This window comes from Vipera ursinii (assembly GCF_947247035.1).
Source record: "Vipera ursinii genome assembly, chromosome: 6".
NCBI classification, from domain to species: Eukaryota; Metazoa; Chordata; class Lepidosauria; order Squamata; family Viperidae; genus Vipera; species Vipera ursinii.
Genome location: NC_139515.1, coordinates 12872664 through 12893666, shown reverse-complemented (window position 1 = coordinate 12893666; position 21003 = coordinate 12872664). Strand labels below are relative to the sequence as shown.

The following is a 21003-nucleotide window of genomic DNA, read 5'->3' as shown; positions in this document are numbered from 1 at the left end:
CTTGGAGCCCAGGAAAATAAAATCTGTCACTACCTCCATTTCTTCCCCATCTATTTGCCAGGAATTGAGAGGGCCAGATGCCATGATCTTGGTTTTCTTAATGTTAAGTTTCAACCCAAGTTTTGCACTCTCCTTCTTCACCTGCAACAAGAGGCTCTTTAGTTCTTCTTCACTTTCTGCCATTAGAGTGGTATCATCTGCGTATCTTAGGTTGTTGATATTTCTTCCAGCAATCTTAATTCAAACTTTTGATTCATCTAGCCCTGCCTTTCTCATGATATGCTCTGCATATAAGTTAAATAGGCAGGGTGACAGTATACAGCCTTGCCGGACTCCTTTCCCAATTTTAAACCAATCAGTGGTTCCGTGTCCAGTTCTCACTGTTGCTTCTTGACCCGCATATAGGTTTCTCAAGAGACAAATAAGATGGTCTGGTACTCCCATCTCTTTAAGAACTTGCCACAGTTTGTTATGATCCACACAATCAAAGGCTTTAGCATAGTCAATGAAGCAGAAGTAGATGTTTTTCTGGAACTCCCTAGCTTTCTCCACGATCCAGCATATGTTGGCAATTTGATCTCTAGTTCCTCTGCCTCTTCGAAATCCTGCCTGTACTTCTGGTAGTTCTCGATCCACATACTGCTGAAGTCTAGCTTGTAGGATTTTAAGCATGACTTTACTAGCATGAGAAATGAGTGCAATGGTGCGATAGTTTGAACATTCTTTGGCATCTTTTTTTTGCAAAAAAAAAAAAAAAAGCTCCCTCTATTGGCTTTAGGAGTAGGCAATCTTGGATCTTTTTTATGACTCGTGGACTTCAACTCCCAGAAATCCTGAGCCAGCCACGCTGAGGGGAAAGAGAGAGGTTTCCAAGCTGAGCCATGCTGGCTCAGGAATTCTGGGAGTTGAAGTCCTTGAGTCATAAAAGAGCCAAGGTTGCCTACCCTGCACTAGAGGAGGACATTAAAATTATTTACAAGGTTACTTCTTTAGGAACTAAACTTTTAGAATCTAAAACAGCTAATTCAAAAAAGCCAACAGGAAAGAACCTCACATTTTTCATCTGCTTCTGTCTTTTGGAAGGTAAAATTAGATAACAAAATAATCTATTTCCTATGTTAACATCTCTGCAATGAAATCAATAAAGGTAACAGGAAAGAAATGAGAAACATTTTTCTCAATGTAATATGTCTAATTTAGCTGATGCTACAAAAATAGTATCTTTTGTACACTCTTGGAAACTATTTTGAATCTATAACCATCTATTACAACTAAACCACTTTAAATTAAACAATTCTTAAGAATGAAATATTCTTAATTTGGACTTTACTTTTACTGTTTGGACTGTTGTGTGTTTTGAAAAATAGATTATTTAGAATCTAGTTATTTTGCACTTCAGTCTTTAAATAATTAACCTAGTATATACATAACAATATATGATGTTTTCCATGGTGAGCTTAACATTAATAACAACATTTATTAAAAAGGCTAAAATAATTTCTGGTGGTATTATCTGTACATTAAAATTTTGTTCAGTTACAATCTTTCACTTTTCACATTCTGGACAAGCAGTGGTCATGTATCCTAGCAAAAGATGTTACATATGTGCATAAGCATAGTCAGTAGCATATGCCTCTTTAAAAAAATATCAAACATGCAAAGAAACAAAAATAAGTCAAAATATCTGTATTACATCCAGAAATGCCAACTTTGCAACCAATATTTCTCATCCATAACTATGGCACCCTAAGGATATCTGCAAACATGCAAATGCTTCTCTGGGATCAGTAACGCAGCAGGGATTGCTTTTTCCTTCCAGTAACAGATTGCTGGGAAATATCAAACATGGCCTTGAGAATTCCAATGTTTGTTACAATTTTTTCTGGATATGGCTGGAAAGAGGCTGTTTGGCGCCAGAGACCACTGCCATGAGGAACACAGCTCTGGGTCGGGGTTCAGAGCAGCTCCGGGTGGGGGCTCAGCACAAGCCACAGCATGGCAACTGTGGGAAGGGGAATCCCCACGGCGGCTGTGGGGAGGGGAATCCCTGCGGCATGTGGCTCCGAGCCGCAGGGACGGGGGTGCAAAGGACAGGCAGCAACGCCGTAGCAAGACACCGGCATCACTCCCAGTGACAGCACCTCTGAGGTCCGGCACCTTTTTTTTAGAAAAAAAAAGCATTGGGAAAGACTGGCATAGTTTAATGTCATTTTTAAAAAACACAAATGCCACATTGAACAATGTCTATTTTTCTCCTTTTTAGGTAGTCTACCATATGAATACAAGATTGTGATAGCAGGTAATCATGAGCTGACATTCGATCAAGAGTTCATGGCAGACTTAATCAAGCAGGACTTTTATTATTTTCCCTCAGTATCTAAACTGAAGCCAGAAAGTTACGAAAATGTGCAATCTCTCTTAACGAACTGCATATACCTGCAAGATTCAGAGGTAACGGTGAGAGGCTTCAGGATATATGGTTCTCCATGGTAAGCATTTAAAAGCTTGATTGTGTTGATGAATGAAGAAATTTCCTGTTTGTATTTCAATGGTTATACAGCAGCAATGGCATTAGCCACACTGTACAACGTTGGTTACCAATATTGATTGGGAAAGTAATGGATTCAAACACTTTTAATTAATTAAAAAGATGCCCCTGATTAATCAAGCAAAGTAAAGACACATATAGGTAAAGGTAAAGGTTCCCCCGCACATGCGTGCTAGTCGTTTCCGACTCTAGGGGCCGGTGCTCATCTCCGTTTCAAAGCCGAAGAGCCAGCGCTTGTCCGAGGACGTCTCCGTGGTCATGTGGCCGGCATGACTGGACGCCAAAGGCGCACGGAACGCTGTGACCTTCCCACCGGAGTGGTCCCTATTTTTCTACTTGCATTTTTACGTGCTTTCGAACTGCTAGGTTGGCAGAAGCTGGGACGAGTAACAGGCGCTCACTCTGCTACGCGGCACTCGGGATTTGACCCGCCAAACTGCCGACCTTCTGATCGACAAGCTCAGCGTCCTAACCCACTGAGCCACCGCGTCCCACAAAGACACATATAGACACTGTTAATTGCAGTTGGCAGGTCCATTTTTCCAAAATTGCTTTTCCTTCTTTCACATACACAGATGTGTCTCTTTTGTAGTGATAATGCCCTGTTATGTAATTCAGCGGTCCCCAACCTCCAGTCCATGGACCGGCACCGGTCCACAGCATGCCAGCAAGTGGGCCACACAAACAAGCAAAGCTCCGTCCTCGGGATGCAGGCAGTATTCAAAACCACACCCCCTCTTGTCCACGGAAAAACCTTTCTCCGTGGCACCAGTCGCTGGTGTCCAAAAGGTTGGGACCTCTGATGTAATTTGTATTTCCTCTCAAAGGATGCTTCCAACTGCAGAGAAATTGTTCTTTCCCCAGACCTAAAGGCTAATAAGTTAAAATTAGTTAAAATCATTAACTAGGAAATTAAAGTAGTGTTTGATTGATTTCCATTTCATTAGTTCATTGAAGGAAAGAGAAATTAACTAATGTTCACAGATAGAATGTAATGCCCACTTCATCAACCCAGATTTAAACCATAGCCAGTTCCAAGTAGAAACTCTAGAGTTGTTTGATTTAGACCAAAGTTAACATATAATCTGGAAATGCTGCAATGAGCAATGAGAGGGGCCAATGATCCAGTACTACGTACAATATTTCCTTGAATCAGACTGCACTTCTCAGTTTTAAAAATGTTTGATTCCAAAAGCTTATGTGGAATTCAGTTCATATGAAGTCAGTGCCACATTAAGCCATATTACAGTAAACAAAATGAGATTTATTATGGCATAAGCATGGGATGTTATTAATAATGCCCCTAGGCAAAAGTAGATGAGATATTAGCTATGTTTGAAATTCATCTTCCATTACAATATTACAATGTTTTCTTTGGCTAAATGCTAATGGAAAGGAGAGGGGTTAAACTTTCTGCCTGCAATGATTCCTTGGTGCAGATCCATTCCTAGAGCAGTTATTAGTCATGGAGGCAAAGACTTGATAAAACTATCATATCCTTCCATCACTATAACTGGGTGAAGGAATTTGTGTCAGAGATTTACATCCTCTCCTAGTATCCTCAAGAGCTGTTCTAAATTGATTCTTTGTAGGTGTCATTTGCATCCTTTGCAAATCCTGTATGGCCACATCAAATGTTATCCTTGGCTAGCTCTGTACATCCATCCATGTGCTGCTGCTTTGTTTCAGACAGACCCTGTGAAAGAGTTGTCAGAATCTGCACATGCTGATAACCAGGACCACATTCTAAACTTAATTAAGTTACTTAATATTGTATGCTGCCCAGAGTTATTGAGTGGTAAGATGAGCAGCTAATAAATTTTACAAATAAATAAATAAAAAACAATGGTCCAACTCTTGAAAAAGGATATGGCTGCTTTAATGATTTGAAAAGAGCTGTTTCTTCATGCTAATACACTTCATGCTAAGGCCACTTTCAAATGCTGAGAGTGGTCCTAAAAGACATCTTCAGAAGGAAAAGGGGTGTAGAGTTGAACTACAAACTCAAGGGCGGGATATAAATGGAATTAAAATAAATAAAAATAAAATAAAATGCAGCAAGCCAGATCTGGGATCTGTAGGGGATCAGTTGAAATATACCCTCAGCTGTCCTGTGCTGTCTTCTGGATCTTTTTAAGAAGCTATCTGTTGCATGACAGATATTTCTCAGATATTATTTCATACCAGTAATGTCACTCATTTCTTTTCTGCACTGAGTACCCTGAAATTATCTAGCTTGCTTCTTTAAAAAAAAATCTGTAGTTGTTTTTTCTAGGCTGAGTAGAATAACATTTCCTTTCTTAAAATTAGCATTTGCTGAAAGAAATCTTTCTATTGATCCCTTTTGTTCAGAAGGGAATTTTGTACTAAGCCCAATTCCCCAATTTAAAATAACATTTAATATCTGTAAAGCAGCAGGTTTTACTTTAGAAAAATCTGTGGTGTAATAAAACTGTAAAATGTATGATCCTCTTTAAAATATATATATATTCATGAAACAAATGGAAAAATTCACGCAATATAGGCCCACACAGTGCCAAAAAGAAGACAGCACAGGTTGTTCTACTGAATGAAGAATTTTGATCCTTTTTAGGTGAGCAACTTCGATTTAAAAACAATCCAATTTATGGTATTACATGGCTGCAAAGTTGATATTGAAAGCCTTTTTGAAGTAGCAGGTAAAGTCTCAGGAGGTGGAACTGTGATTAAATAAAATTTCTTTTGTGATTGTGATCATCAGATGGGGCTGAAATGCACTATCCGTCGTTCTTTCTCCTGACAAAATTATTCAGCTTTGTTATAATGAAAATCTCAGGCTAACAGCTCTACCTCCCCAGCAGTGTCTGTACATGCTAAGTCTGAATAACCAAAGGTTATATCAGAAATCGTGTGCAAAATTTTTCAGGAATGCCTTAATTCCATTGACCTTGGATCAAACCACCACATCAAAACAGATTCATGGATCAAAATGGCTTGAAGGAGTCAATTGAATCAGAGGCTTCCAACAGGTTTTCCAGCCCCACAAAGCCTTTCCTAGATCTGTTCTGCTCTTTCCATGCTTGTTATAGACCAGGGGGTCTTCAAACTTGGCAACTTTAAGACTTGTGGACTTCAACTCCCAGAATTCCTCAGCCACAAGTCTTAAAGTTGCCAAGTTTGAAGACCCCTGTTATAGATAATACTACATGCCACACTTCAGCTTCACTTCCACTTATGGAGAGGGTGATGTGAATATGTGTGTTGTGAGGAATAAATTAACAGAATGTAAGCTTAAGACAGTTCTGCAGTAGCTTTGTAAATAAATTGGAAGTCAGAACAGACTAGGAAGCAGAAAGAAATCACAGTCACCCCAGAGTGTCTGAAAGTCCAAATGGTGACCACAATGACAACAATCAGAGCTCTCCTGTGTTGCACATTTAAAAATGAGCTTCAGTAGCACCATTGTAGCCACCAATTTGACTTTTTTAAAAAATCACTTCCTGTGGACATCTGTGGTCAGGTCTCATGCACACATCTCAGTATGTATTTCTAAGTGAGAGTAAATCATGAAATGCAATAGAAATTTTCAAGATTGAAAATTGGCATTCACTATCCTACTGTTGGTGTTAAACGGCCCCACCTGCTCATTGCCATGCATCTTATAAATTTAAAACCTTGTAGGCTTTAAATGTATCCTTTTATTTCAATTAGCCAGATTGTTTTGTGTTTTCTCTGTATATACCTGCTGGGTGGAAATTCCACATTCCAAGCTGGTTGTGTATCTGTCTGTGTGCACTGATTTTCAGTGCAAAGGTAAGATTGGCTTCCCAATTGTGAGGACAATGTGTATCATCACCAGATATAATTTTACCTACTTAATGTTTAGTATTAATTTTGTGGAACACATTTAAATTATTATTTGTGGGCATTCTGGTATATTTCTTGCTGTCTCCATAGTTTGTAATAATGGGCACGGAAATACAAATGCAGCAAAAACTAGAGAAAAGCACTATCAAATATAGAACTGTAAGTTACTTTAAAAAATATATTCTGCATTACTAGAAGAATAAAAAATGTTACACAACTTCAGTTTCTTCAAATACAGTAATGATGGCAGATATGATGAGGAAGCACTTCTTTCTCAAGTGACACCTGACCTGCTTTCAATAAAACAATGATTCCTCTTTATCTGACAAGTTCTGCTCAGACTTTGGAGAAGACTAGATTTACAACAGTATAAGGTTATGGCCATTGTGTGTGTGCAAGGAATCTTGGCTGATATATCAGAAGTTCAAGGAAAAGGGGTTGGCAAATGTGACTGAGGACCAGGCTGTTGTTTGGGATGTCAAAAGGAGCGTATTGCCATCTTTCAGAAATTGATACCACTTGAGGAGGCTAAATTATCTTAAGAATATAATATTTTAATTATTTCCTGAATAATGTATAAGGGACTTCACTCTAGATTTCCAAATAAATAATTGCAGTTATTCATGTACCCGAGTGAAAGAAATTCTAGAATGTTCAAGAATTCTAGGTGCTGTATAGTCTAGATCAGGGGTAGGCAACCTCGGCTCTTTTATGACTCATGGACTTCAAATCCCAGAATTCCTGAGCCAGCTTGGCTCAGGAATTCTGGGATTTGAAGTCCATGAGTCATAAAAGAGCTGAGGTTGCCTACCCCTGGTCTAGATCATCTCAGAACCACTGAATATAATCGTTGAGGCCTTCTGGAGAAGTCTCAAGCCAAGAGTGGAGAAGAGTTAATGTTTTTTTTCCATTTTCAAAGAAGGAGTGAACTTAAACAACTACAGCACAGTCAACTTGACATCAGTATCTGAAGAAATTCTAGAAAAAGATGATCAAGTCATGGGTTTGCAAATGCCTAAAAAGGAACAAGATGATTGTTAGAAGTCAGCTAAGTGTTTGTTAAGGCCAAATCACGCTGGGCAAATTGCATTGCCTCTTTTTTTTTTTAACCAAGTGACTAGATTAGTAGGCCAAGAGAAATGCTAAAAATGTAGTTATATTCCAGTAAGCCATTTGAAAAAATGGCCCTAATTGTCTTCTTGATAAAGTGGAAATATCTTCTTGATAAACAACAAAAATCCTATCATAGGAGGAGTTACCATTTGGCAGCAACTTTTAGCAACTGTCCAACCTTGGCCAATCCTGGAAAAGCTAAGCCCAGCAGATTTAGATGAGAAATTGAGCTAGAGGTCAAACTGTAAGTTTACCTTTTAGAAAAAATCTGTAGGTTTGTTGAAGGCTTTCAGGCTTGTTCTCTCTCCACTGTGGTTTTGTGAATTTTATTTATCTTCCAACTGTCAGAGTCCAGTTAGATAACTAAGAATAGCATTAAACAATTTATGATAATGTTTGGGATGGAGGTAGACATTTAATTCCCTCTCGTTTTCCCTGGCACTTTACTTTTTTCCCCCAGCTGGCTCCATAAATGCAGTAACACAACTTGTATTATTTATTTAGCATATGGCTGGTCACACACAATATTAAAAACATTTCATATTTACAAGTTAAAACAGTTAAAACAATTAAAAAGAAGCAGTAATAAAGCCTAAGAGGAAAACAGAAATAACATTTCAGAGTTTGATGTTGAGTTTGGAAATCCAGTCAGTAGCTACTGTTGTTACGCAGAGGAAGTCCTTAAAATCTCCTGGGTATTTTCTATTAATGCATTCCCTCACTATATGTTGGATAGTCTGTTGGGGAGCCCCGCAATCACATTGCGCTGAAGATGTCTTTCCCCATTTATACAAAGAATCGGCACACACCCCATAAGTCGTTCTAATTCTATTGTATGTCACCCATATGTGTCAGGGTAAATTGAACCCTGGAGGTATATTATTAGGATTAATATGCTCAAAACTGGGATAAAAGTCTTGGTTACCTCACATGCTAACATAATTGGTGAGCCTAAGGATCATATTTAGCAGTACGACCTCAGGATTTGGAAACGTATTTGTTAGTTTGTCTGTTGTTAAACTTCTGTGCCACCCATCTTGCCATTGAAACAGTTCCCTGCCTCATGGTTTAAACAACTAACTAATGTTTGAACCATATATAATAAAAACATTTCCTTCAACTTTTATTGTCAGTCAAGGTAGAATTATAGGGATCAATTCAGGCTTTGTCCATTTCAGTTTTGCATGCAAGTAATTATGTCCATTCCATCAAATATATCAATGAAGATTTTCAGTCATCCAGATAGAGTTGTCTGGAAGTTGAGTCATGGCATCTGGACTCCTTTTCTTGTTTTTATTTAGTTAATTTATTTAGTTAAATTTTTATACCGCCCTTTTCCCGAAGGACTCAGGGTGGTTTACAGGGCAACATAAAATACAATATAAAAATAATATAAAATTAAAATAGATTAAATTACTTAAGCCCAACAGTTAAAACAATATTAAAAGCTAAAACCCCTTCAGTCCAGGCCTGATAAATAAAAAAACCAGGTTTTCAGGTCCTGGCGAAATGAGCGCAGATTGGGGGCTGTCCGAAGTTCCACCGGTAAATCATTCCAAAGGGCAGGCGCGCCCACAGAGAATGCCCTCCCCCTGGGGATCACTCGCCGGCACTCCTTAACCGCCGGCACCCTGAGAAGGCCCTCCCTGTGGGAGCGCACAGGACGATGGGAAGTTGATGCCGGCAGCAGGTGTTCCCTTAGATAATCCGGACCCAAGCCATTTAGAGCTTTATTATTATTCAAGGTCATTACCTTGAATCTCACCCGGAGGGCAACCGGAAGCCAATGCAGCTCACGGAGAAGAGGTGTTACACGGGAGCATCGGAAAACTCCCATAACAACTCGCACGGCTGCATTCTGCACCAGTTGAAGCCTGCGCGTCGTCCTCAAGGGCAGCCCCATGTAGGGAGCGTTGCAGTAGTCTAGCCGGGAGGTCACGAGCGCATGGGTGACTGTGCTTATCCAAGTAGCTTTCCAACTGCTTAGGGGGGGCAATATATGTCCTCCAAGGTGCTTTCATTTTTCACCTGATCTGAGTAAGGTGAGTAGGTCCTTGCTCCTAAATCAGACATGTCAAACTCGCAATGTCACGTGACGTCGCGCAACGTATCGGGACAGTTTTGCCATTGCCGGCAATGGGGTGGGCATGGCTTCCGGATGACGCGTCCGGCCTTTGGGTTGGGAGTTTGACACCCCTGTCCTAAATCCTTCTCTTAATGTGGGTCATTAAGAGTAACCTCTCTGGTGAGCCCAATAAATGATCTTGATCTTTCCATGTCCACTTCCAAGGTATACCCAGGAGGTCACACTTAATGACCCACCTAGGAGAAAGATTTAAGAGGAAGACTACAGGTCTATTCAGATTGAGAGAGAAATGAAACCATGCTGGAGGACATATATGGGGTTCTCCCTAACCACTTCGCTCAGATTGAAGAAACCTTTCATACAGGGAAAGATTTCAAACCAAAAACAAAAGGAGTCCAGTTGCCATGACTCAACGCCCGTCAAATAGCTGCCTCATTCTGCAGCTTAAAAAGCAGAAGGGGGTGGGGTCACACAAGTTGTTATATACACTTCACCAAAACATGCATTTTGTATTAATGGTTTCTAGGTAATACGCATTTTCACATGCGTATTTCCTTAATACGGTAAATAAATAAATTATTCTACTGTAATAATTTTTAATATCATTTTTGAGCTGAATACTTCAGGGAAAAAGAATCTGCAAAAAATGCAGAATTTGGGAATAACTGGGATCTAATTTACATAGAAGTCCAGAAAATGTGAATCAGGCTAGTTTGCTTTGAAATGCTCCAGACCAAGTCTTACTTGCTAGTCCTCTGTGTTTCTTCCTTTCGCTTTCCTTTCTAATGTTTCTTTCATTATCTATTAAGATTGCCTCCACACACACACACACACAAAAATATAACATCAAGATTGATAGGTTCACTTCGGAATAAGGCCTTGATTTCATTTTTTGTCATTAATTGTCTCTTGTTTATTTTCTCAACATTGCACAGATTTTGACTGTTACTGAAATGTGCATCAATTAAAGTCAAATATTTATTTTATCACATGTGACATGTTAAATATTTGTGGTTGTTCCCACAGTAGAAAGTTCCAAAGAACAAATATTTCTTGAAATGTATTTTGATTATTAATGATAAATATTGATCTGAATACTACAGTACATTGATGGGCTTCAAAGTTACTAGGAAGCAATATAATTTGTTTCATTGTAATCATGTCAATAGAAGACATCACATTTTCCAAATAAGAAAAAAGTTCACATTCTGTAATACAGGGGTCCCCAACCCCCGGGCCATGACATGCCATGCACAAACAAGCAAAGCCCCATCTGCGGGATGCAGGCAGCACACAAAACCATGCACTCTACAGTTCACAGAAAAACCTTTCTCCGTGGAACCGGTCCCTGGTGCCCAAAAGGTTGGGGATCTCTGCTGTAATATATTGTTTCATCCTTCATCCTTTCTGCAGATTGGAAGGTTTTGTGGCATCTGAGAAATCTTATTTGGTCAGCAAGAATGAATGGCTGCAACTGGAGAGTTTTCAAATTCAATAAACTGGAGAGCTAGCATCAATGACTTTTATAATAATAATAATAATAATAATAATAATAATAATAATAATAATAATAATAATAATAATAATAATAATAATAATAATAATAAATAATAATAATAATAATAATACATTACCTCCTAGTAGAGGACAGAGCCAGTTGATCTAGTGGTTAAAGCACCAGGTTAGAAAGCAGAAGACCATGAGTTCTAGTCCTGCCTTAGCCATGAAACCAGTTGGGTGACTTTGGGCCAGTCACTGTCTCTCAACCCAACCGACCTCATAGTGTTGTGGGCAACATGAGGAGGAGGAAGGTATGTTGAAGGTATGCCACCTTGAGTTATTTGTAAAAACAATAAATAATCTTGTCTTTGTAGAATTAGCACTTGGAGAGTTTTGCATATAGCTGGGTGGCACAGAGCTTCTTCAGCACCTCCCTGACCAATGTAAATTAAAATGTCATCCAAGATCTCCTTATATAAGTATTCATGTAGGACTTTGTTAATTAGTTGCATGAAGACTGCAGGTGCCCCCATAGCCCAAAAGGCACCACTCAAAATTGGAAACACCCCAAGGGGCAGTTAGAGGCTGTCTTCCACTTTTTAGTGTGTACTTGGTAGCAGGCTTCCTTCAGGTCATAATTTGGTGAAGATTTGCCCTTTGGCTAGGTGGGCTGGCATGTCTTTCATCAGTGTTAAGGGGTATATAACCTGTTTAGCCCACAGTAATCTACACATAAAAGGAGGGACCCATCTTTCTTTTCCTGAAACAGCACGGCTGACACCATGTGCGATTTTGTGGGTTGGATGAAACCTTGAGCTAGGGTTTTATCTATAAAGGACCAGAAGTTCTTTCAGTTCCCTTGGGGTCGTAGCGTATAGTTTTGGCTTGGGTAGTTTAGCAGTCCATGGGCTGATGGGGTAGGGGGGGGAATTATGTCCGAATCCCATTCACTGAATACTTCCTGTAAATCTGTTGTGATTCAGGGTCAGCCTGTGGGTTCGGCAGTTGGGTCGGACGACTCAGAGGAGGAGGAGGGGGGTGTTGAAGAGCTTGCTGATGATGGCTTTGAGGCTCCGCAGGGCCCTCAGCCAGGCCCCTCCCACCTGGTGGAGACCCAGCTGTGTGAGCCTGACAGCGTGGATGAAGATGACCCACAGCTGGCCCTGTTCAAGGGCGCCCGACGCAGGAGGCAGTCAATCAGGAGTAAACAGAGGAAGGCAATGGGGCACCTCAGAAGGAGGCAGAGAGAGGCCATGCCCTGAGCTGTATTTAAGGGGAATGTGTGGGAGGGCTGGTTTGCTGAAGGCAACCGCTTGGATAGTTCCTGTTTCATAGCTCCTGTTTCATGGTTGGTGTCTGTTTTATGTTAATAAATTTGGCAGGCTTTATTCCAGCCTCTTGCCGTTTGTAAAGGGGTTGTCCCTGCCTTTTCTGCAGGGCCGGTAGCAGGCTGGTACAGAACAAAATCCCAGTATTCCTTGGGGATCAGAGAGACCGCCTTTTCTGGCTCGTGTGCCCCTGCAGCACTTTCTCCTTTCACTTTCTTAATGGGCAGTGCGAGGCCGGTTTTTCTGCTAGCCCTCCTTTGGCCCACTTTTGTTGGACCTTCAGCTAGGCTAAGCCTAGTACCATTGGTTTGTCCATGCCTGGTGCTATAATAAAACTGATGGTGTCTTCATGGGATCCCATTTTCATCCCCACCGGCTCCCTGACAAAGGTTGTGTTTCTCCCCCCACCCCTCCAGTTAACTGAGCCATCTAGTTGGCAGAATGCTATTGGGACTCTTAGTTCCCTGAGATGCATCCCCAGTTTTTCCACCATGCTAGGGCTGACCAGGCATCTGGTGCAGCCTGAATTCAGTAAAGTGATTAGATTCTCCCTGTGCCCTGAAGAAAGTATCACCACTTCTACTGGTATTGTTACTGGTATTATGGGGTGACTTACCAGAGCGTCATTGTCTGCTCCATTGTTGCTCTCCATTCCAGGGTTGGGGAGTTTAGCCAGAGTTCCCTCCCCATTGCTTGGCAGTGGGGTGAACTCAACAACCCCCACTCCTCTGAGGGCCATTTCTCAAAGTTTTGCATGGGGCTGAGTGCCGCCTACAGCATCTAGCAATCAGCTGCTCAGTTGTCTTCCTTGCCACAATGATAGCAGTTGATGGAGCAGCGACAAGGGCTGTAATCCCACTTCCCAGTTCTCAAGGTTTCCCTCTTCTCCATAGTGAAGGATCGTTATTGCTCTTGATTGACACACCTGTGGTATCTGGCTAGACTGATTTCCAATTCATCGGCTAAGACATACCACCCCTGGAGAGTTCATAATGCACCCCTGGATAGGCAGGTGCAGAAGACTTCATTGCTCAAACCATCTTGAAAGGACTCGATCAGCATATCCTGGGGCCAGTCTGTCAGCCTACAGGCCAGGAACTCTTGGACATAGGTAGCAACGGGTCATTTCCCTGCTTGATGGTCTTGATCTTGGTCCTGACCTTTCAGTCAGTGAGAAGGTCCTCAAACTGCTTTCTCAGGGCAGCCATGAACCTATCAAAGTTGCACAGCTCTGCTGCATTTTCATCATGGAGGGCCACTATTCATTCAGTGGCTTCTCCCTCCACGGTCATCACATTCTGATCAGGTCATTCAGTAAGTCGGCCCCATACTCCTGCATGTAGTTACTTCCATACTTGGGTGAGGAAGAATGCCAGTTGTTTCGGGTCACCGTTGAATTTCACCCCTAGTGCTGGCGGCCAGAGATCTCTTCTCCTTGGAAGGGCAGCCTGTCCTGGCTAGTTGGGCTAGTTGGGCTAATTCTGGCTGCTGGGACCTTATAACATTCTGGTGAGATGGTTGTCCAGTCTGTTTTTGAAAACCTCCAGTGATGGAGCTCCCACAACTGTTGGAGGCAAACTAATTTTTAACACTGTCAGGAAATTTCTCCTTAACTGGTATTATAAGTTCTCATGATTTTGATGCTGTCCCTTTGTTGATGCTCCATAGGATGCATTGGCTTTTTGGCAGTTACAGCACAGCTACTGACCAATACTTAAGTGGTGGTCTACTAGGATGCTTATATTCCTCTCACAGTTATTACTCTTGAGCCAGGTACCATTTATTATATACCTATGCATTTGCCTTTTCTTGCCTAAGTGGAAGATCTTACTTTTCTTGCCACTGAACTACATCTTGTTAGATAAGGCCCAGTGTTCAAGTCAGTTAAGATCCTTCTGAATCTTTAATCTATCTTCTAGATCCTTCTCTGTGGGCGCCCCGGAGCTATGGAACCAGTTACCGGTTGAGCTCCGGACGGCGCCCGATCTGCGCTCCTTTCGCCGCGATCTGAAAACATACTTGTTCGAGCAAGCCGGCCTGGCCTGAGGGGGGATTGGTGGGGGTTTTTACTATTTTTATTGGGGTTTTTTACCATGTATCAACTGTATTTTTAATCGGGCATGTATTTAATTATCTTTTAGTTTTTGTAAATTTCTGTGTTTTATTCTTGCCCTGTACACCGCCCTGAGTCCTTCGGGAGAAGGGCGGTATAGAAATATTAATAAATTAAATTAAATTAAATTAAAGTGTTAGCTATCACCCCACCCCCAGCGTGGTGTCCTCCACAAATTTGATGGTTTCCTTTCTATCCCTTCGTCTACAGTTGGTTTTTCTTGCCTTTTACTTTTGTCTACATTGAATTTCATTTTGTTAGATAGGGGCCAGTGTTCAAGTCTGTCAAAATCCTTTTGGATTTTTACTTATCTTCTAGGGTGTTGGCTATTCCTACCAGTTTAGTGTCATCTGCAAATTTGATGAATTCATTGATCCATTAATATACTCACAGAATGAAATAAGATTTGTTTGGCATGATCTGTTTTTGATGAACTCATATTGGCTTCTGGTTATAATTTGGTTTGCTTCTATCTTTTCCAAAGTTTTCCAAGGCATTGATGTCAGACTGATTGGTCTGTAATTTCCTGGATCTGGTTCCCCCCCCTTTTTTTTGAAGATGGGGACCACATCAGCTCTTTTCCAATCCTCAGGTATTTCCCCAGCACTCCATGTAGATAGATAGATAGATAGATAGATAGATAGATAGATAGATAGATAGATAGATAGATAGATAGATAGATAGATAGATAGATACAGACAGACAGACAGACAGACAGACAGACAGATGAGTCAGTCAGACAGACAGAGAAATAACAAAACATCTAAAACATTTAGCATCATGTAGTTTCAGTTTTAAGTTATAAAAGAAAATGAGTTTCGTTTTCAAAGTGAACTAATGTGTAGTTTTGCAGAATGGGACGCATTCAGAATAAGATCTGTAATTTCACTATCAGAAATTGCTTCATTTCCAAGCACTTCATAAAGCACAACAATGAAAGAACAATCCCCAGAAGGATTTTTTCACTTTTATTTTTCCCTCATTTCCTTAAAAGTTTAATTTTGTGAGAGACATCTGTTTCTTAAGTTAAAGTTATACTTTTGTGTTTGTGCTATAAAGAACTCCTGCTATCAACTGCTCTTAATTTAATAAGACCTCTGTTCTTATTAGTGTGCTTGGGGTACAGTCCTGTCGTTGTGTATGCATGGATAAATCCCATTTACTTACCATACACTTTGCCATAGGGTACAATCCAAACCATAGATACGGATATTTAAGTTCCATTTATTTCAGTAGAAAATATAACCACAGAATAATGGCACTCTAACAGTGAAATCCCAAGCCATAAAAACTAATGGGTTGAATCCAGATCTATAATGTAACCTGTGTATTTAGATTTAAGTTTCAACATACAGGTAGACCTCAGCATGCGACCATTCATTTATGACTGTTCAAAGTTACAGCGGCACTGAAAAAAGTGACTTATGACCGTTTTCCACACTTAGGATTGTTGCAGCATTCCCACGGTCATGTGATCAAAATTCAGGCACTTGGCAACTGGCATGTATTTGTGACAGTTGCAATGTCCCGGGATCATGTGCAACCTTCTGACAAGCAGAGTCATTGGGGAAGCCGGGTTCCCTTAACAACCTGGCTTGTAGTAACCATGTTACTAATTTATAACAACTGCTGTGATTCACTTAACAAGTGTGGCAAGAAAGGTTGCAAAATGGGGCAAATCTCACTTGTCTTGCTTATCAACAGAAATTTTGGGCTCAATTGTGGTCATAAGTCGAGGGACTACATGTATGCAGTGAGGTTTATTTGGTTAAGGCATCGGGCTAGAAATGGGGAGACAATGAGATTTATGAAGCCAGATGGGTGATCCTGAGCAGTAACTTTCAATCCTAGGAAGGAGGCAACTGTTGAAAAAAATCTTGCCAAGAAAACTGCAGAGACTTGTTGAGGCAGTGGTCAAAGAATCAGACACAATTGAATGGAGGGGAAAAAAAGAGTGTAGAACATCACAGAATAGTTTGCACATTTACCAAAAAACAAGACCCAGGAAGTTCTGTGGAATAGACTTACCAGCAAATATACAAATGTTGTTGTTAGCTGCAAAGTCGTGTCCGACCCATTGCGACCCCATGGACAACATTCCTTCAGGCCTTCCTGTCCCTTACCATCTTCTGGAGTCAATTTAAGCTCACACCTACTGCTTCAGTGACTCCATCTAGCCACCTCGTTCTCTGTCGTCCCCTTCTTCTATATGCAAATAACTAGAGTTTAAACAAAGACCAACTAGGATTTAATTGGTTTTTAGTTTCTATGTTTCTATGTCAAATGAAGGCACAATTAATTTGTCCCTTGACTTCAGGAATCCCAGGGTCTGGGTTACTTTTTATTTTAACCTTTTATATTTATTTAATATATAAAATACAAAGAAAAATAGAAATAAGAAATTAGGGGAAGGAAAAAGAAAGGGGGGGAGAGAGAAAAAAGTGAGATACAAGGGAAAAAAGAAAGAAAAGTCATTGACTTCTGTTTCTTTTTAGCACAGTGCAGAATAAAAACACTCCAGCCTCAACTTTTTGCTTTTACACATCAGTATATAACTATATACTACGCGGTGGCTCAGTGGGTTAGGATGCTGAGCTTGTCGATCAGAAGGTCGGCAGTTTGGCGGGTTGAATCCTGAGTGCTGCATAGCAGAATGAGCGCCTGTTACTCGTCCCAGCTTCTGCCAACCTAGCAGTTCGAAAGCACGTAAAAATGCAAGTAGAAAAATAGGGACCACTACGGTGGGAAGGTAACAGCGTTCCGTGCGCCTTTGGCGTCTAGTCATGCCGGCCACATGACCACGGAGACGTCCTCGGACAAGCGCTGGCTCTTCGGCTTTGAAACAGAGATGAGCACCGGCCTCTAGAGTTGGAAACGACTAGCACACATGTGCGGGGGAACCTTTACCTTTACCTTTATATAACTAGCCATTTCTATAATGACAAATCTAATTGACAAAGCCAAATCAAAATTTCTTTTTTTTCATCACGTGAACAAAATCCAGAAATGATATCCAAGTGGAAAAAGTACTTAAATATATTCTCTTCTTTGAATAAAACAATCAATTTAACCATTCCTGCTTTATTTTCCTTGCTATTTCTATTTACATCTTTGTGAACTATCACCATTTTTCTTAACAAGGTTCACTGTATTCTTTCAGATTTCAGTTCTGGGTCACTTTACTAATGGCCTTCAATAGGACATGGTTGAAGGCTTTTGCTGCAGATGAATGATTGACTTTAATTCTGCATTATACTGCATAATGATTAAAAACCTGATTTGCACATCCTTCCAACCCACCCCCTTTTCTATGCACAGGGAGATTTTTTTTCTCTTGCAAAAAGTTCAGGTGTTGAGATTTTTAAAAATACAACTATTCCATTTTTTTGGCAGGCAAGTCAAAATATTGAAAAATTGATAGTTCGCTCAGGGAAGGAAAGAAGTGTGAAAGGAGCTTAGGAAAATAATTGATTTCCCCAGTTTTGCAAGAGTATGTCAAATGAACCATATAGAATCAGACAGAGAAAATAAGAAGCTTGAACACATGAGACATTCCTAGGAAGTTATAGCAGGATACAATCTAAAGACTAATGTCAGATCAACCCACAGAGCTAATAGATCTTCCACAGACTCCCCTCTCCTCCTGACTTACTGGTAAACAGTTAAACCCAGTTAAACAAGAGATATCTCCAGCTGTGTTTTATGGGAACAATTTGTGTCCAAGAAAACAACTCACATTAGATGAACCTGTAGCAGTGTCTATGGTTTCAAAAAGGTCAAAATGGCGTCTGTAGCCATGCAGTCAAGGCCACCATCTTGACTTTTTTTAAAAGAAACATAAAGATGGGTTAAAACTTAGGCTTTGTTATTTAGTGGGACAACTCTAGGCCTCGAAGAGAGATGGATAGAGTTGACTCATTTCTGTGATCTGTTTCTCTTACCTATTTTGAAACTCTCCCCTCCGCCATGGTTCCTAATAGGATACTTGTATTCCTGGTGGTGATATACATCTTGATCATTCCACAATATCCCCAAAGTTTGGATAAAATGTTGCAGCTTGCAAAGTAGTTTATTTTTGAAAGTTTTCTTTTACCAAATCTCTCTTGGCCACCACAAAGAGTTTTGCAGGTCTGAATTTGATGCATGACAGCATGTGTGTATGTGTGTGTGTGTTTGCCTCCCATAATGAGTGAATATAAAATGCAAGTGAATTATTAATCCAAGTTATTTATAGTTAGCTTAAGATTGCAACTAGAAACAGAAACTTGGCAAAGGGTTCATCATTCCTTCAGTGGAAGCTTCAATTCTTTAGCTATTGTGCATATATACATTCATAACCATACTTACATTCCTACTATAGATGTCTCTCTGTGTGTGTATGCATGCATGCCCATATACAAGCACATATTCAATCAGATATGAACTTTAATGGCTTCAAATGTATTTTTTGCTCATTTAATTCAAATCAGCTCTGAGTTACAAAAAAGGAAAAAAAACTTGGCAGGCAGCTTGTCCATATGGTCTAATTACTTTTAGTATTTTTTTAAAAAAATATAAGAAAGCTTTATGAGAGATATTAAATTGGAAAATGGATCCAGTTAAGATTTTCCTTTTGCATTTTAAATATGTATATTACATAAATACCTACCATTCCTTAGAATTTTGGACGCCCATCAAATTCTTGAACTGCAAAGTCGTGGAGGTTAATCTTCAGGGAGAGAGATATTCCTCATATGCCACTTGGCTTGGCTTATTCTAGATTAGGTAGATTTTCCAATTTTATAAGGCACATTTTCCTCTGAATGAAAACAGAGGTAGGTCTCACAACCACACGTTAAATGCTTTCCACGTGATTGTGGAAAATGGAATCAGTTGGATTATCCTGGAGCATCCTTCCAGCATTCGCCCCAGGCTGCTTTATTTAATGGAGAATCTATAAATCAGGGGTGTTAAACTCAATTTCATTGAGGGCCGCATCAGCATTGCGGTTGCCCTCAGGGGGCCGGGTGGGTGTGGCCAGGGTGGGCGTGGCCTATTGGGTGGGCATGGCTAGAGCGCATATGGCCTACTGGGTGGGCATGGCCAGCTCTACATCGTTCGCATCAAGGGTGCCTATGGGGCCCTGGGCAGGAGTGGGACAGATCTGAGGGTCTCTGGCAGGAGGAGGGTCTCTGGGCCAGGGCCAAGGCAGTGGGGGCCGTTCCCTCACTGTTTCCAGGATGGCTTCGCGGGCCACATGAAACCACTTCGCGGGCCGCATCCGGCCCCCGGGCCTTGTGTTTGACATGTCTGCTGTAAAGTATGAAGAGCTACAGCAGGCAAGCTTAACTGAGAGCAGTTTAATTTTACTTTTCTGACTTCAGAATAAATGATATTGGTCACCCTCGGTGCAGAGAATCATAGCAGTCTGGGGTCTGCTTGGAAGAGTTGGAATGTTTTCCCCTCTGCCATTTGGTGACATTGATAGCAGAAGAAAAATTGCAGAAGAATGTTGGATTTCTTCAGTCTTCAGGAGATCCACTTGCCTTCTCTTTTCATTTTATTTATTTTATTTATTTTTATTTTTATTCCATTTATATCCCGCCCTTCTCCGAAGACTCAGGGCGGCTTACAAGCTTAGCAGTAGCATGGATTTTGACTGCATGAATGCAGTGACTGCTCCAGAAACTTGGAACACAATGAAATCTTGTTACTGAATGTTTCTTTTAGGTAGCTGACTGGTCCAGATGATTAGATTGCAGCTGAGAAATGATAGATTTCTTTTTTATGATAGTTTTTATTTTAATGCAAATTATTCAAATCAACACTTCCTAAAGCAATATATTACAGAGACACCTGCCCTCAGCCTTCTCCACATCTTCTTTTTCCTCTGCATGTTTCAGGTCCCTCTTTTTGTCCCGTTTCTACAAAAGGGAATTTGGAGGTAACATTCCTTGGACAAGTTTATGTGCCAAAAAAAGCCTGTTTGTTCAAAGCATAGCAAAATGGTACCTTCAGGGAATGCCGACTGGTGGCCTCCAGGGGGAGGGCCTTCTCTGTGGGCGCTCTGGCATTATGGAATCAACTGCCGGTGGAGCTCCGGATGTCATCAGACCTCCGAACCTTCCGTCGCGGCCTGAAGACCCACTTATTTGAATTAGCTGGTCTGGCCTGATGGGGGAATATGGGTTTTTAAATTGTTGTTCTTAGTATTGTACTATTGTTTTTTAACTGGGCATTGATTTAATCTTTTTTAACTTTTGTATTGTTATTTATATATGCCCTGTGAACCGCCCTGAGTCCCTAGGGAAAAGGGCGGTATACAAATTAAATAAAACCTAAAAACCTAAACCTAAACCATTGCCCATTAAACATTGAAAAGCTTTTTCTTTTGCCATATTATCCATTATTATAGCATCTCTTTCAGTTTCAATATATATATATATATATATTGTTTGTTTGTTTTTAAAAAATTATACACCAGCTACTT

At 40.5% G+C, this 21003-nt stretch overlaps 1 protein-coding gene across 1 annotated transcript in view; it reads left to right on the top strand.

Annotated features, from left to right (window-relative positions):
- The window catches only part of MPPED1 (metallophosphoesterase domain containing 1), a gene marked incomplete at both ends in the record, with an annotated part of 75092 nt that overhangs the window by 18676 nt on the left and 35413 nt on the right, over positions 1-21003 (top strand). The window contains one exon of the mRNA XM_083366354.1: positions 2268-2489. Within this exon, the coding sequence (XP_083222480.1) occupies positions 2268-2489 (222 nt within the window). The remainder of the gene's footprint in view (positions 1-2267; positions 2490-21003) is intronic.